This window comes from Cotesia glomerata, linkage group LG1 (genome assembly GCF_020080835.1).
Source record: "Cotesia glomerata isolate CgM1 linkage group LG1, MPM_Cglom_v2.3, whole genome shotgun sequence".
NCBI lineage: Eukaryota > Metazoa > Arthropoda > Insecta > Hymenoptera > Braconidae > Cotesia > Cotesia glomerata.
Window position 1 is genome coordinate 8,516,158 of NC_058158.1, and position 18,643 is coordinate 8,534,800.

Here is an 18,643-nt window from a genome sequence, read left to right on the forward strand (position 1 = left end):
AAAAATTCAAACGACGAAAAATATCCACATGACTTACGATAAAATGCCCAACAGAATTTTTATGATGCACCTTTATCGTGTCGTTATTGACTCAGAAATACTTTTACGGGCGCGTATGATTTTACGATACCGTTTCTCCTATTAGCCATTATACGTCTCTACGTCCCGCAGGAAGTCATCCTCGTCTTCGTCGAACCATTGGGTGGTCTGGTCTGTCTTCCATTATTTCTGATGTATAAAATAAAAATAAAAATCGAGAATAAAAAAACACACATTTCAACCCCTAGGTTACTTTTCTGTACCTTTTGCCCCTCTGTTCTACTTTCCCCTCGCTACTATACATAGTAAACTTATTTTTTAGATCCTGCAGTAAAGTGTCCTCTCTTTAACGATAAATTGGTCGCCAAGTGCACTGTAAAAAGATTTTTCTCGAATGTTCCGCCACTATCGGTTGAATTGAACGAATTTTCATGTCTCTTATTCTTTCTACATATTATCATTATTATTTTTATTATCATTATTATATCAAGTATAGATATATGGGTGATTCTCTGTAAGGACGTCTTAAATATGTACAAAATTGTCCGACCAAATTATTTTTGATTTTATTAGAAAAAAAAATTAACAAGGGCTAGAAAACTATCAGCTTAGTCATAATAAATAAACAGCCGACTTAATTTTTGCTTTTTCGATATTTGTGTATCTTTTGCCATATAACATGACAGGGGATTGTTTGCCAGGGGACTGTTTTTTTTTTATCAAATTGAGAAAAATCAAGCAAACTATTTCAATGCATTCAACTTTTCAAGTTCTCAATGAATGTTTACATTAATAAGAATAATATTAAGACTGATGAATCGAATTTTATAAATAAATTATAAATAAAAATAGTTGCCAGGGGACTGAGTTTTGAAGTGGCCCAGACACATATTTCCAGCACAAACGGTGCTTTGACACTAAATAAAATGCCGATAAAGCGCTAGCAGCCCTATGGTTATTAACTCAAGGCTAGTTAGGTCCTTATAAACCTTACAAAAGGTAAAATAACACGCTGGATTTTTTTTTTGGCTTTGAACTTCTGGCAGGGGACTGTTCTTAAAATGCCTGGGACAAACTTTGGTTTAATGAATTTAACGAAACGAATTAATTTTCGGTACTTTTTATTGAAGAAGATTGTTAGTTAACTTATTAAGTTTATAAACATTATGGACCAAATTATATATTATGGACAAATAACTTAAAATTTAATCTTAAAGTTTTAATTTTGGGAATGGGACAGCCCAAGGGACTGTTATTTCGGTGGTTTACGAATTTATAGCAAAAAAACCAAAATTTATTTCATTTTAGTTTTCAATGCTTCAAATAGAAATGTTTTTTTACTTTCGTAATAAATTTTTTTTAGTAACAAAATAACAATTTTTGTAATAAAAAAAAATTCCTGGGACAGCAAAAAATATCCTTACAGAGAATCACCCATATAGATATATTTTGTATGAATAAAGTCATATAAATATAAAATCTAACCGCGTGTATAGAGTGTATTTTCAACTGGCCGACCAAGTTATATCAATAAACGTGAAATTGAAAAAGTTTTACTCAACAAAAGTTCTTATCAATATAATTTTAATGTCCATTGTTAAATGAATAAGGTAAAATTTTTTTATGAGATACTTTCTTGACAATTTTCATAATAATTATTAATAATATCACAGAGATTATGAAATAAAATTGCAAATTAGATGAAGAAAAAAGAAGAAAGGTGTAAAAGTGGGTTCAGATTACATATCTCGGACAGCCGCGAGTCTTGTCTTGCCACGTAATCCTCATTGGTCGAGGACACCTCCAATTACAGGATCAAAGGATGGCTCAGCCGTTTCGCCAAGGACTAGACGCCCGAGGGCGCGAGAGAGAAGTATTATCAGGTGTGTCCTTTACATCAGTTACGCCGCAATTTTCTCTTACCCGGGTGGGTCCCTTCTCGTTAATTGGACAATTTTTTTTACCCATTCTTTTCTCCTCTACTTTTTATTCGCAATCTACTCACTTTTTCTCGAGTTTTAAAAGCGTTTCACACACCTCTACACCCGACGGCTTTTATAAGTGAGAATTTCCCTTTGATATACCAACAACAAACTTTTTTAAATTAATTGATGTCGTTAAAAATATTAATAAAATTTATCAGTGACCCGTTGAAGTCACTTTAATTAATACTCCCTTATATTTGTTATTTTTATTCAAAAATCTTAATTAAAATATTTTGATACGAAAATTAAAATTATTTATTATAATTTTATGGGTTTGCTTGAAATAAACCATTGAAATTGCTTAAAATAGTGACACGTAGCTCGTTTAATTTTGTCGAGCCTTTATTTAACTCCAGAAAACTCGTATACGCATATTCGAGTTGTGATATTTGATATTATAGTATTAATATCACGACAAGGTCCTCTTGTCGTATTTATGAGAAATATTATTCGTTGAAATTACATATTTAGCTGCATAGCAAGCCAGACATTAATTTTAAGGTTTAAAAAATCGTAACTATTGGAAAATAAAAAAACGAGCTTATTTGACTTGAAAGAAAAATTTCTCGACTGGAGAACAAAATTCTTGGCTCAAGAAAATTTTCGGGTGCCTGAAGGAAGACTGAAGTTGTGTTGGCCGGAGTAAAAAATTTTCGAGAATTTCTATTCTTGGTGAAAGTCATTTTTTCTTAATTCAAATTATCATAAATACTTGATACAATAAATTTTTATATTTGATCAAGATTTTTAGATACTTTAGGGAAGCAGCGCCACCTACTAGAAAAAAATTTTCTCACCTTGAAAAAATTTTTCTCTTGAATATTTGATACCCATTTTATATTATTTTAGCGTGCAATTATACATATTGGATGAAAAAAATGATGAAATATTATTTGATCTTCCCATTTGGCATGTTAATCAATAAAAATATTCATGAAAATTTACTTCTATCTTTATATTTAATTTTTTGGAGCAAGAGAGAAATTTTCTCAAGGCAAGAAAATTTACTTCTATCAAGAACTAAATTTTTTGGAGCTTCGAGGCTGAATTTTCTCAAAACAACAAGATTTTCTTGACTTAAATAAACTTTCTTGGATCAAGATACGTATTTCTTAAAGCAAGAGAATTAATTTTGTTGGAATAAGTGAAATTTCTTGTGTCAAAAAAAAATTTTTTTTTCGCCCAAGAAAACAATTAGGAAGAAAAATATTTTTTTGGCTGAAGTGAACCTTTTTTTCTGTGTATAACTAAAAATACCGATAATTATTACTAAAACCGCCTTTTTAATCACATTCTTGACCTAAAATATTTTTTATTCGCTATATTTTTATTTACTCCGTGATAAACATACAAGTGACCGTCACAAAAATTCGTATTTTGTGTTCTAAATAAAATAATATAACTAAGTTGATGGTAAAAGTTTATTGTTTATACCCTCGCGGTGAGTTATAGCCGACGATAAAAAATTATTAAAGCAAGTAAAGTGAGATGCGTGCACGCACGCATATAAATACACGCATGGCTGCTAAAAGTGAGCACTGTGTTATATTATGTATTAGGAAGAGAGAAAAAGAGAACATTGGCGACCCTTTCTTCTATTTACATTTTTTTGCTCCTTTACCCGACAATCACTGAGAAAAACTGCCGCGGCTCCCCTCGCGATGTTGAAAACCATTCAAATGAGAATGAACCAGTTGCCACGAGAAGTGAGTCAGAGTAAGGAAAGTGTGTGCCTGAGAGAAATTCCTGGTATAAATTATTACATCCTTGGGCATAAAAAGATCTATAAATATGAGCTCAACGACTAGGCAACTCCATCAACCCTAACACTTTATTGCTCTATATCTTTCTCTATGAGTGCGAGGACTGCCATGTGATTAACCTAAAATCTTTCTTTATACTTTTTGGTTATTTTTTTTCTTTTTGTTTTATTTCTGGTGTAGTTTACCACTTTTTTGCCACCCGACTCGTTTACAAGTGATGCTTCCAGCCCTCGCGAACCGTTTAAGAAAATGACACGGCGGTAAATGAAACTGCGGTGAATTAAAGTGTTTTTTGGTTTACTATCTTTACTTTTGTTATTCTGGCTTTGAGTTATGATTTTAAATTTTATGAGTTTAAGAAACAAGCATTAATACATGCAAAAAAAATTTCTAGTTGATTTGTAATTTTTGAATTAGGTCGAGTAATTAATAATTTCAATAATATCGCAGTATAATTGAAAAAATGATTAAGGGCCAGTTTTTCAACCCGGGGTTTTTATTTAACCAGAGTTTGTGATGATGGCAACATGTTAATGCTTACCGTAAGATGGACGGTGTGGCTTAATGTATATAGAATAAGCGAAAAGAAATTTAGTATAGACCGGATAGCTCAAATGGTAGAGTAGCCGACATGTCTTCGGAAGGTTCTGGGTTCGAATCCCAGTCCGAGCTATCTAATAATTTTTTCTCGCATATTCTATAAACTCACATTAAGATGATCCTCTCCACATTCCTTTCTCAATCCTTTCCTACCAATATCCTGTTACGTGAATGTGGAACGCTTCACGTAATAATTACCGTAACTCCTATTCTTTCCCGCTTTACAGCATTATTTATATTTGTAAAATATATTCTATCAAATAAACATTAGAATAGTACTGTTGGATATGGTTATAAACTCGGGCACAGATAGAAAAATTTGTTTATAGTTAAAAATAGTTGTTAATATTTAACAAATCATTTATTAGAGACCACTTTTTAATATTAAACAAATATTTCTTAGTATTCAAAATGATTTGTTTGTATTTAATAAATCTGATATTTATTTATTAAATATTAATAAATCTTTTTAAATAGTAAGAAATATTTGTTAAGGACTAAAAAGTGGTCTCTAGTAAATGATTTGTTAAATATTAACAAATATTTTTAACTATAAACAAACCCTTCTATCAGTGGGTAAAATTAAAACCCCGGATTGAAAAACTGGCCCTGATTGTCATAATCAAAAGTAAAGTATGTATTGAGAAATCATTTAATTATTAAAAATTAAAAATAAAAAATCTATAGTTTGGAGTCAATTTAATGACAAGTTTACGATGAGTTTTTAGTGAGCAACATTTGTCTAATGTAAGGCCGATAATTTAATACGTCCGATTAAAAATAAAAATTGGTTTTAAAAAATAAAATTTTTATCCACTGCTGCAACACCGCTGCACTACAGCCGTTTGGAAGACAAAATCGCCGCAACACGAAATCTTTATTCTCGACTCGTATAATCGCAACACCGCCGCAACACAGCTGCACGCTGCTTAGTTTTAATCTAAACCATTGATGCAACACAGCTGCACGCTGCTTGATGTTATTCAAATCGTCGCCGCAACATCGCCGCAACATCGCCGCAACACCGCTGCAACACTGCTGTACCCCAATGCTAAAGCATAACTACAATTCCACAAAAAATGGCATCATAATTAATTTATCACACAATAATTAATTAATAAATAACTTGAACATAAATTTTAATGTAAGACCTATTGTTTAATCTCCTTTTATTCAAATGCCTAATATTCAAACGAAAAAAAATTTTTAAATCAGGCCAAAGTACCGCGAAATTATTGATTCTTTTTAGTCGTATTATTGAAGTATATTTTTAATTCTGTCCCCTGGGTTGAACAGAAGCGGCACGCCTATCAAAATACTCTGGAAAAATTTTATATAATGATTAAACTGCAATGGGATTCGAACCTGGGTCGTCTGCATGAAAGTCTCGAACATTACCAACTGCGCTGCAAGTCGTAGTTAACTAAAAGAATTTAGTTTAGCTATTTAAATGATCAACAAATATTTTATTTCAATGTATACCACCAAACGAAGGTAGTGCAGCGGTGTTGCGGTGGTCGATCGAAATTTATTATTTTTTAGTAGAAAATAATAATTTAATTTTTACTCGGGACAGTGCAGCCGTGTTGCGGTGATGTTGCAGCAATCACAATTTTATTATTTCGTCACAGATTTGTTGCAGCTGTGTTTCGGCGGTGTTGCGGGATTTAAGAAGTATTTTAGAAATATTTATTACAGTGCAGCTGTGTTGCGGTAATGTTGCGGCAATTATAATTTTTTTATTTTATCACAAATTTGTTGCGGCTGTGATGCGGCGCTGTTGCGGGCACTTAGACTCCGTACGGCGCTGTTGCGGCTATTTTATGTTTTTACTCGGGACAAGTTGAGAAAAACTTGAAGTACAATATGTAGTACAACTTTTTCACAAGTTCACTTCAATACACTTCAATAGGAAGTTGTTCTCAAATTGCAGTCTTTACAACAACCTTGACCTCTCCAACCTGTCTTCTTCGAATCGACTAAAATTTCCGATCCAACCCTGATAGCTACCTTAACTCAAACTTTTATTCAATCTACTGCCGAAATTTGTCGCCAACTTGATGGAAAGAGTTTGCAAACCAAAACCAAACGGTTTTAGTTAAGTTGTCTATAAGTTACTCTGTAATTTGACGTCAAGACTTTCAGTGCAAGTATTTTAGTAAAGTTGAAAGGAAATTTAACCAAAAATTTGGTGTTAACTTGTATTTAAATAGTAGCCGTAGATTTTCATCAATTTGTTTGCAACTTTTGTACTGTAAAGAATTACCGAAAACTTGATGTTAAGTTAACTGCACTGATAGAAGGATTTCTTAGTATTTAAGAAGATTTCTTTATATTCAACAAATCATTTCTTAAACATAATTTCTTAGCATTGAAAAAATATTTCTTATTATTTAGGAAATATATCTTGAATACTAAGAAATCTTTTTAAATGCTAAGAAATCCTTTTATTAGTGTGAAACAGCTGAAATCCAACTACTTTTAAATAAAGCGTGGTTATCAGGAGAGATTTTATACAAGTTATCATCAATGATGGCTGTTTAATTTTTACCATGCCTGGTTAAAAATTCAGCATTGATAAGAAAGAAGAATTTTTTTTTACCATCTTATAATAATAATAATTTCTACAATAATTAAAATTGTATTTTTGGTACAGCAGTTATCACTTCTATGCGTGGCAGCACTTACCCTGATAGCCACCTCATACTATAAGTTCTTGTAGATAAGTTAGCGACAAGTTATTGATAAGTTAACGTCAAGTCCACAAATGCAGATACTTATATGCAAGTTGACAATAAGGTGGTGCCGAATTTTAAAAACAAGTTATCTATAAGCATATAGTAAACTTGAATAGAAAATTTCGGTAACTTAACGACAAGTGTTTCACTACAATTCGTTAAAGTAAACTTGACCATAACTTAGCGATAAGTTGTAGATTAATACTTATTGCTAACCTACTTTTCTTCAAGTTATCTATAATTCGCCGCACTAAGTTATCTGAAAGTTATAGTATGAGATGGCTATCAGTAGAGTACTTTCGAATTTAAAGCCCACGTTTTCACCCGCCGATAATATAGCTAGCTGCTTACTAACAATCGACCCATGACCATCTGCTCAAGATCCCTTTCACTAACCAATAGAAACTCTCCAGCAGTTTTGAATTTTTTCCGCAGTGAGTCCTTAATGCAAAACTACACTAAAAATGTCGGGCTTCTGAAGCCCACCGAGCACGAGCATGGAATATATGTTGAATAGGGTTGCAAAGGGTCTCAAAAATGGCGACTGTTAACTCCTTCCGGCATTGAGCACTCGTACTAATATGTGCTTTTGACATTATAAACAACAATTATCTAATAAATCTAGCCTGCAATTCTTCACAGCAATATTTACTCCAAAAAAGTCAGTGGTCATTCGAAAAGTGTAAACACTAATCACGTCGGTATTAAAGTGACAGTAAATATAAATAAAGTATTATAAATCCTTTCAATTTCCTTCGGTGACATTATAACCTAACAAGCTTATTACGTTTTTTAAAATTTCCCTTTTCCCGACGATGGCAATGAATGAAAATTTCAATTACTCCGAATTGTGTCGTCTGTGCTCATTAAAATCTAATCATCAGCTCCAAATTTTTGACAAAGAAGGCGAGCAGAGGCAAATACTTTTTAAAATTCGCACTCTCATTGGCTCTGTGGTAAGTTATTTATTTTTAAACTAACAATAATAACAATATTCGAATACATCATACTAAATTAATAAAATAAATTAATTATACAGACAACAAAAGAGGATGTCCTGCCGAAAAATATTTGCCAGAAGTGTCTCTATAAATTGGACATGTTTTTCGAATTTCGGGCGAGCTGTATGGCTACTGAGACTGTTTTAAAAAATTACGCCGATACATTGAAGCAACTTGCACAGTCAGTCAGCAATCAGGTGAAAAAATATTCATAATTATAATTTATAAAAAAATTTTGGCGTATAAATTTCAAGAAAACGTACGTCAAAATAAAATCCCAATACTCGTTTTATTAAATGAAGTAATGCGTCGAGAATGTCAAGACCTTCAGCAGTAGCTGTTGCAATTTGAGGTCTTTAGCTTCTGTTTATTCCTCGGCATCCTCTCGACCTTGTCATCCCTTTAGAAGCAGAGGTGTAAATTCATTTGCCCTTGCTTACATGGTACTTTTACATCCGCGCAACACATTCACATTCACACCCACCTGCATCGAGAAAAATATAATCCATGTAGATAAACATAAACGTGTAAGTAAACACAACACGTGGTTATCCGCGGGAGCGCATTAGACTCTAATTAACGTAGCAATTATCAATGCGTACAAGCTGTGTGTCTTTCCATAAATAACAATCTATTTATAGGCATAAAATAAAATACTAAAAAATGATGGTGAAAAATAATAATTTGGGCGTTGGTGATCGCCTGGTTTAGTTTCTCAACCCTTCAGGGGGCGCGACGCTATCGGCTAGGGGTGATCCATAAGTCTGGACGGGAGCGTAGTTGCGGAGACAATCCCAATAGTTAGTGACCCCAGCGTGGGTGTCGCGGGTCTCGGCGGTCGTACCCTCGTTTATATCAGCAATTCCCGATGCGGGCGACCATCTCAATAATTCCACCCTCTCACACACACGGTGGCAACTTGCTAGATGGTAAATGGTAGAGCATCGCTGTACTATTGATCGGCGCAGGCTGCGTCGCGCTCCGAAAGCGAAAGTCAGTTCTCCTTTCTTCGACGTCTCGCCTCAAGCTGTCCTTGTCGGACTTCGGGATCTGTATGCGTAGCTTCGGTGTATGGCTACTGGCTAAACCAGCAAAGCATGAATGTCTCCAATAGAACCCTTTTTTTTATTTTTGTATCGCATACTTGCAAAGTAACAATAGTCGAATAGGATTGTTGATTTTAATCGGAATTTTTTTATTTGATTTTATTATGCATTGGAATTTTTTTTTTAATTTTGCAGTGAAATATTTTTAAATTAAATTGCAAAAGTAAGTTTTAATTAAAAAAAAAATTTTCTAGACAAATTTCAATTGTTATAAAACTAGAAAAAAATTTTTTAACATAAAAAAATTTTATTTTAACCAAAATATATAATTATTATACTCAAAAAAATTTTTTTGAATTTTTTTTTTAATTTTGCATTGAAATATTTTTAATTAAATTGATTTTAGTGTTAATTACAGTAATATTTTTAAATTAAATTGCAAAAGTACGTTTTAATTAAAAAAAAAATTTTTCTACACAGATTTTAATTGTTATAAAGCTAGAAAAAATTTTTTTGACATAAAAAATTTTATTTTAATCAAAATATTTATTTATTATTTAAAAAAAATTTTTTTGAAGTGTAAAAAATTTTTTTTGCGCGTTAAATTATTTTTTTTAATAATTATATGTTGTTGTAAAATAAAGAATTTTTAAGACAAAATTAAAAAATAATTTTTTGAGATTTAAAAAATATTTGTTAATTTTTTATTAATTTTATTATTAATTAATATAAATAAATTTTAGTGTGTATAATAATTTGTTGTAAAGTATAAATATTGTAAGCTTAAATAAGTATGAGTCTTTTTATGAGTGTAAATACAAAATGTAATGAAAGTAAAGTTGAGTCTAAAATTGGTTACACGTTTGGTTGTTATACGCTGAGAAGAGTCTGAGTAGAGTAACAATATAAAGAGTAAAAGTCGATATTCTTTTTCCCGTTTAGCTGAGCATAGTAGAGAGAGGTACAGGTGCTCCGGCTACCTTCCTTAACTTGCTTGTATTGGTTGTACTGGCTGCTACTATACGCGAGAAAACCTGTTTCGTTAAGATCGACAACAAACACACAATACCCTTCGCAAGTATTGTCGCTTGTAAATGACGAGAGATCATTGGAGGATGAGGTTTGAGGTACCGAGACCTCGCCTCGAGAACCGCAGTACTCGGGCAAAAAATTTTTAAATAAAATAAAATATCATAATACTTAGCCGTAGTACTAACGAACCTATTTATAAAACAACGAATAATATCCGAATAAAGAACCAAAACACTTAACATCTGAATAAAATATCTGGTTCTTCATATTCAGGACAATGACATTCTGTTGACTGAAAATTCAATGCTCAACATTTTTTTACTCCATGTATTTTAATTTTTGACAGAATATTTTTACACCAAAAAAATATTTATATTATTCATGAAATTTTTATTTTTTATTGTATCAGAATTCAGCATCAAAAATAAATATTAGGTCGTAAATTTAAAAATATTTCTACTGAATTCAGCAGACGACTTTTTGACTTTTTTTTTTCTTGAATTCTTATCAAAATTCTTTATCAAAAATATATTAATGGACAAAAAATATTCTACTAACCTTTATAAAGATTTTTTTCGTTTTATTTATCAAATAAATTTAAAACATTATTTGCTCATCACTAAACTGTAAATAAAATTAACTTGATTCAAGAAAAAAAAATCCTAAATCAATAAAATCATTTTAAAAAGCTTCATTCGTCTTGATTTAATTAGAAAAATTTAAAAAAAAAATAATGAAATACTCCAATATAATTTTCTTGGTACAAAAATTTTTCTCTTAAACAATGATAGAAGGATTTATTAACTATTAATAAATTCATTTAATTGAAGACAATTGTTTAATTTATTAAACTTTAATAAATATTTTTTAACATTCAATAAATATTTATTTGGGAGGCAAGTACATTTATTAACAGTTAATAAATATTTTGTTGAGTGAATTTGTTTGGCTTGCAATGTCATAAGATATGAAGATTACTTATAAACAAAAATCATCTTTATAAATTATTTGCATTAATTATATTACATTATAATAACGATTTATGTAAAATACCAAATTCTATCACAGCTCATAATTATCTTTTATATTTTTAAATATTGAAAACGTTTATTTATTTAGTGAATTTAATTATTATCATGTATTCCAGCTATAGAGTTATAAAAAGTGTCAAAAGAAAATTGCTATTTTTGCTTTTTATTTTAAATAAATAAATATTTGTTAACAGTTAACAAATATTCATTAATCATCAATAAATATTTATTAACTCTTAACAAATATTTATTAACATTTAATAGATCGTATTTAATAAATAATCTATTAACTGTTAATAAATATTTATTAAATCCTATGATGTTAAAAAATCATTCATTAACAATTAATAAAGCTTGTTAAATATAAAAAAATCCTTCTATCAGTGAATCCTAAATATTTTTTCAATGTACTAAATAAATTTTCCTAGCTTTTTTTAATGCAAATTTTTTACAGTTTCTTAGAAATTATATTTGTAACTTAATACTTGATTTTTACATCAATAACAGCATTTTTCTTGTGAGCTTTTTAATTAAATAAAAATTAGTTCCCCCAGTTGAAAAAATTCAAATCAAAACTTCTCAATAAGACTACTATAGCCAAAAAAATAAAATTCCCTAAACTCAAGATAAAAATTAGCCGACAATTACCAAAACCCTGAGATAAACTCTAATCCGAGAGTAATATAAAATACAAGTCGAGCTGAATGTCAATGTCAAGGTCACCGGGCCGACGCACTGCGCGGTAATATAATGGTTAGCCGTCTGTCTGTCTGTCTACCTCTACCTATTACACGATTACATGAATAGTTATCATACCATCTATAATAGATCTCTAATCTCTATCTAGCCGGTATAATTGAGTACCCATTACCTAGTAATGCATTGTGTCTGCAAGAAAGTAGTGTACTCAGCGTTAAAATTGCATCAGCAATCTTCTTGCAGAATATTACCTACAGTAGTCCTCTAAAGTACCATACTTAGGGCGATTCCGTACTCGCGTGTGCAACATTTAGACTCACTCAAGGCTTCTTACTAAGAAAATAAAAACTCTTTTTAAAGAAATGACTGGTCGCAGGATTACATTGTAATCTGTTTTACAAAAATTAATATAAAAAACATTTAATAAAATGTCTAAATAGACACAGGAGAGGTTCAAAGTGCTATCGCGGGTGCAACGAAATCGGCCCACCATTAAAGGTCATGAAGCTAGAATGAAAAAAGTCTGTTAATTATGGAATATTTATTAAATTATTTTTACATTCTTTAAAAGAATACAATACAAACTAATTATTAATTTAAATAAAATTATTAAAAGAAATAAATGTTATAAATTATTCACTTTCTATCCAGTCGCGGGTGCAACGTAAAACTATCGCGGGTGCAACACGTCTCACTGTAGTAAATATAAACATTTCCATATAACTTTAAATTGATGCTGTATCACTAATTAGCACTTATTAGCTGTATCACTAATTAGCACTTTCCTATGTAACTAAAATAAATTATTTGTTTGGAATGGTCGGCGATTACTTTTAACGCGTTACTTTTGCGTAACTTTTTTTACAACTTTTCTACGTTTTTTTTTAGTAGCAGTTATCAAAACTAATTTGCTTTTCAAATTAGACTTCGACGTTCGTGCAACACAAATGCTCTTACCCTCCTTAAATTGAAAAAAAATTGGTATAAAAAAAAGTAACAAATACTGTGATTTAAAAATTTATGTCAAAAATTGTCTCCCGCGGAATCGCCCCTTACTTATGGGACAGCGTACTAAAGTGAAAGTTACTTATCAAGGAGGCACTGATTGTGGTCTGCTCGATTACGTCAGACAGTGAACTAGATAAAGTGTCTCATTTATTTATTTACCAAAAAAAATCAACTAACACAGTGCAAGAAGCTGAAGGGTAATGAAAGTGATAGATGATGTACCGAAAGGATACGTGATTGTGATTACTTGCGGAGTACTTAAGCCTTAAAGAGTTAAAGTAGCTTTTAGCTGGTCGTAATACACGTTAAACGTATCTGAGAGGTCCGCGGTGGCGGGACCTTCACGCGGCCCCAGACCCTCCACTTTTTTTCCTCATTCTCTTTCAATCTGTGTTAGTTCATCGAGTCTCATGGACGTATATTATATACAGTATACAGTTTCTTGTATCCACAAGTTTGTTTCAACGTTGTGTGCTCCTCCACTGGTATCACACACAACACAGCGATTCGCGTTTCGGGGCATAGCACACTCGACGACGGTTACAATCGTCGGACGCGCCAGTCTTTCCTCTCTCGTCCGGCACGCTGCATTCCGCGTGTCTCCTTCTGTTTAATTTAACAAGTGTATGTGTACGTGTCCTCTTCATTTTTATTTTTTTAAATATTCTATGACATACATCCGCAATTTTAAAACATCCGTATTTTATTTTTTATGTAATTATTAATGTGCAGCGTAAAAATGGCTCTAAATTTCTAGCCGGTCTGTCTCCACGCATCGCGGTGCTAACTACTTGATTTTATTTTTATTTGTTTTTAACTCTGGTCCTTTCACTTTTGTACGGTTTTATTTTTTTTAGTCGCAAATACTATTTTATTTTTATTCAGTATTTGGTGGGCTTGCAAATTTGTTATTGTAATAATTTTTTTAAATTTTATTTAAAGAACTAATGAGTGATCAAATTAGTCGTAAGTGAGACTTGCTTAGTTAAACTTAAAAAAAATAAAAATGTGCTAAATTTTTATAAAGTGGATAAATAATCGTTTGATTTTTATCAAGGATAATTTTTTGATTGTTCATCGGTTTTGCTGGAGCACTGAAGAATCCAGTCAGCATTGATCGAAGGTCGAATATGTTTTTACAATTACAATTTACCCACAATTTAAAACGTTTGATAAATAATTCGAATTGTTGGGAGAATTTTTAATGAAAAGTCTAGTTTTATGACCATAATATGAGGTATTTTTTTGTTTACTCAAGGGAACAGGTATCTAGATTGAAATTAACGAGGATTAATTTATTTGTTTGTGTTAAATTTCCGGGCGGAGTATACTTGGGCTGAGACATTGATCGCTCTGGTGTATAGAGTTACTATTGTATTGCATCGTAAGTTAATGTGTGGGATACACGAAGTACGGGTCCTATAGTTCGCTGTATATAAGTTGCCTCGGATCGAAAATTTAGCTACTAAAAACTGAAACACCGCAGTTTTAAAATGCTTCGGGGAATAAATAAATTCTAAGAGACTTTAGACGATAAAAAGTTCAATTTTGTTGTTATATTTTTAAAAAAAAATTATTGATGATTTTTTATTATAATTATTTTATTTTAATAGAGATTTTTATTTAATTATAACTCCGGATATTTTCAATTTTATTTTTTAATAAAAAAATGAATTTAATTTCATTTTTAAAAGATAAAACTAATTTAATTCCATTTTTTAAAGATAAAATTAATTTAGTTCATTTTTTAAAGACAAAATTAATTTCATTTCATTTTTTAACGGATAATTAAATAAATCAAATGAAAAATGAGAAATTAAAAAAATTTTCTCTTGTAGTAATTGAATTTTAAATACCAAAAAAAAAAAAATAATAAAGTCTATGTAAAAAAAATTGAATTTTGGATTAAACAAAGTGTCCTTAAATTTTCTCTAAGTAAAAGAAAAAAAAATAATAGTAATAATAATTAACAGAACGATAAAGACAAAATGTCGACAAGCGGGCAGCAGCAACAGCAACGTCCCTCATACGTGGAAGCACATGCAGCAGCGCATACGACACTGCAACAACACATGGCTCAGCAAGTAGCTCAAGCGAGACTCTCTGGTCCAGGACTCCCTTCAGCACCCCAACCACTTAATCCTACTTTCACGTTGCCGGATGATGGCCTGGGTTACGACGATGGACACCGAGTTCTCCGGTCGATTGGCACGTGGTACGTCGCTACAATTTTTCTATCAATAATAAATTGACATTAATAAGCAATAACATCTTAATCATTGTTAAAAAAATTTTTTGACTACAATTTCAGTAAGCAAGGATTTTTGAACCTGCCCAGAAAGAAAGGTTCACTTGAGCCAAGAAAATATTTTTCTTCCTAATTATTTTCTTGAGCGAAAAAAAAAATTTTTTTTTGACACAAGAAATTTCACTTATTCCAACAAAATTAATTCTCTTGCTTTAAGAAATACGTATCTTGATCCAAGAGAATTTATTTAAGTCAAGAAAATCTTGTTGTTTTGAGAAAATTCAGCTTCTTGCTCCAAAAAATTTAGTTCTTGATAGAAGTAAATTTTCTTGTCTTGAGAAAATTTCTCTCTTGCTCCAAAAAATTAAGTATATAGCTAGAAGTAAATTTTCATTAATATTTTTATCGTTAACATGTCAAATGGGAAGATCAAATAATAATAAATCATTTTTTTTCATTCAATATGTATAATTGCACGCTAAAATAATAAAAAATGGGAACCAAATATTCAAGAGAAAAATTTTCTCAAGGTGAGAAAATTTTTTTCTCAGCTATAGTAGGTGGCGCTGCTTCCCTAAAGTATCTAAAAATCTTGATCAAATATAAAAATTTATTGTATCAAGTATTTATGATAATTTGAATTAAGAAAAAATGACTTCCACCCCGAATAGAATTTCTCGAAAAATTTTTACTTCGGCCGACACAACTTCGGTCTTCCTTCAGGCACCCGAAAATTTTCTTGAACCAATAATTTTGCTCTCCAGTCAAAAAATTTTTCTTTCTGTGTGAACATAAATGTGCTATCTACAAAATTTTGAAAACAATTAAGATATTTTTGCTAATTAGCATACGAATTTAATTGGACTTTTAAATTTTTTAATAAATGAAATTCAAATTTATAAAGGTCTCCAGATTATTCAGCAGCGATGGCCCGACCAAGCGGAGTGATGTCTGTGTTTCCAGGTACCACAGATCAGCAATTCTCAAATAATCGAGGCGTGACAATAAACCAGCCATTAAGAACGACAAATAATGTAGGTGGTGTTCGTCCTGGTTCTGTATCGAAGGCAACAAACACTGGGGAGCCAACGACCAAAGCATTCGCTTGCACAGTCTGTGGTAAAGGCTTAGCTCGCAAGGATAAACTTGTTATACACATGCGTATACATACTGGCGAAAAACCCTACTCGTGTGAAGTTTGTGGTACGTTTTTATTTTTAAATACTTTTACCGATTTAATTACGCTTCATTTAACTTAACGGTTTATTTAATGATTGATTATAATAATCAAGCGTTAAATTTTTTTTTTTATTAATTTTTTTGTTAATTTGTTGAACGTTTTCAGGCAAAGCGTTTGCTCGACGTGATAAACTTGTAATTCACATGAATAAACTGCGACACAGACCGGGGGTCACTCCATTATCAACGCCTACTGCTCCTAATACCGACCAACAGCAACAGCAACAACAGCAACAACAGCAGCAACAGCAACAACAACAGCAACAACAACAGCAACAACAACAGCAACAGCAACAGCAACAGCAACAGCAACAACAACAGCAGCAGCAACAGCAACAACAACAATTACGTAGAGAAGTTTCTGTTCATAAATTGAAAGAAGAACCTCTTACTTACGTTTGCGAAATTTGCAGTAGAGTGTTTACCGTCAGAGAAGAATGGACGCAGCATGCACGGTAATTTCTTTTTAATTTATAATTTTTTCTTAAAAAATATCACAAAAAAAAAAAAAATATCTTTCATTAGTAAATGTTTGCTAATTCTCATTTTTACATTTTTATGAGTCAGTTTTCTTTATCACAATATTATGCGAAATATTATGCTGATTACGCTAATCTATATTATTAAGAGAACAAGTAAAATTCTGTGGCCAGTGTATTTATATGATAAAAGGGGGTTTTATGGTTAAATTTGGTATCGTTGGAAAAGTTTTGACATGGAGTTATGCCTTTTCAAAGTTTCATATCGTTCACACCAACAGTCAATTTATTATGATAAGTATTTAGGCTGCATTCAAAAGTGCTCTATCTCTAGATACATAGTTAAGAAATGATCTTGTATCTTGTCAACTACTGAAATTTTTAAAGATACAAGCTCATCTCGATGTTACACTCATCAAAACCTTTCATTTGAGTACCCACATCAATTTTTCATATATTTATATATATTATATACATGTATATATGAAAAATATATCAAAAGTGCATGTGGGTACTCAAATGAAAGCTCTTGATGAGTATAACATCGGGATGAGCTTATATTTTTAAAAACGTCAATATTAAAAAAAGTACAGCGCAATTTAACAAAAGTCATTATTTAATAAAGCAAAATTTCATTTATTTATAATTTACAAGCCACGGCAGTCACATAGTGACTGCAAGGTTGCTAATTTATGCATAAACTGAACGGATAAGGTTTTTGGCGCTCGTATATTAGCACACACGCTTTGCGGAAACTTTTAGAAAGTTTTTTTTATTCATTTTTTAGCAAGGATTTTTTTTCAATTTTTTGTTAATAGAAGAAAAGATAATGAATAATATAGTATTTCAATTTTTAAGTTTGGGAAAGAATTAAAAAAAAATTTAGTCGTAAAAAAAAACTTTGAGAAAGAAAAAATATGATAATTATTGAATAATTGATATTAATTTGTTTTTTTCATTTTCAGATCCCATTTAGTCGACGCCCCAGCCCAAATTCAACATGCAGCAGCATACTTCCCAAATTCGGCGCCTCCACCACAGACCTACACTACGGGAGTTAATTACTGTTTAATGTGTCGCATAGACTTCCCCGACAAAGAGGAGTTTATGTTCCACATACGGACCCATTTTCCTCCCTCACAACAGACACTTCAAAATCAAATTAAACAGGACCCGGCCACCGCTGAAATGATAGCTCGCGGAATGGTTGATCCTACTTTGTGCAGCTAAAATTTTCCTCTATCGTAAAGCAACGTCGACACGTGTCTTACTGTAGTATAAAAAAAACAAATAACATTTTTAATACTAATTATAGTAATTATAATTATTAATCCACATATTGTAATTACGGCTGCATCACCGTGCGTTTTGTGATCGTATTTTTAGATATATTTTTTTTAATAATTCTTTTTTTTTTATTGATTTCCCTAGCATATAAATGCATTGGCTAAATATTGTCAATTAAGTGGGTACTAATTATGTACCACTTGATATTTTTATCGCGATTTTTAAGTATTCTGCGGATAAATATTCTATGACATTTTTTTAACTGTCAAGTCGGTATCTAAGTTTTAATTTACATTCGTTTTTTTTTATTTCATGTTTTATTAATAAGATACACTAGTGTACAGTTAAAAAATTACTTTTATTTTTAAATGAATAATTTAAATATCACGATAATTTAAATATATTTAATATTTATCATAGTCGTCATTGTTCTTGATAATATCCGCAC

General features: G+C 31.1%; 2 protein-coding genes across 3 annotated transcripts in view; one reads left to right on the forward strand and one right to left on the reverse strand.

Annotated features, from left to right (window-relative positions):
* LOC123269049 (tyrosine-protein kinase Drl) overlaps positions 1–18,643 on the reverse strand; it is a 238,310-nt gene that overhangs the window by 134,586 nt on the left and 85,081 nt on the right. The window lies entirely within an intron of this gene.
* Positions 7,629–18,217, forward strand: LOC123269076 (ras-interacting protein RIP3). The gene is made up of 6 exons (XM_044734591.1): positions 7,629–8,081; positions 8,165–8,323; positions 14,916–15,157; positions 16,095–16,393; positions 16,536–16,884; positions 17,874–18,217. Exons 1-6 carry the CDS (start codon positions 7,941–7,943, stop codon positions 18,136–18,138), a joined length of 1,455 nt encoding a protein of 484 aa, XP_044590526.1. The 5' UTR covers positions 7,629–7,940; the 3' UTR covers positions 18,139–18,217.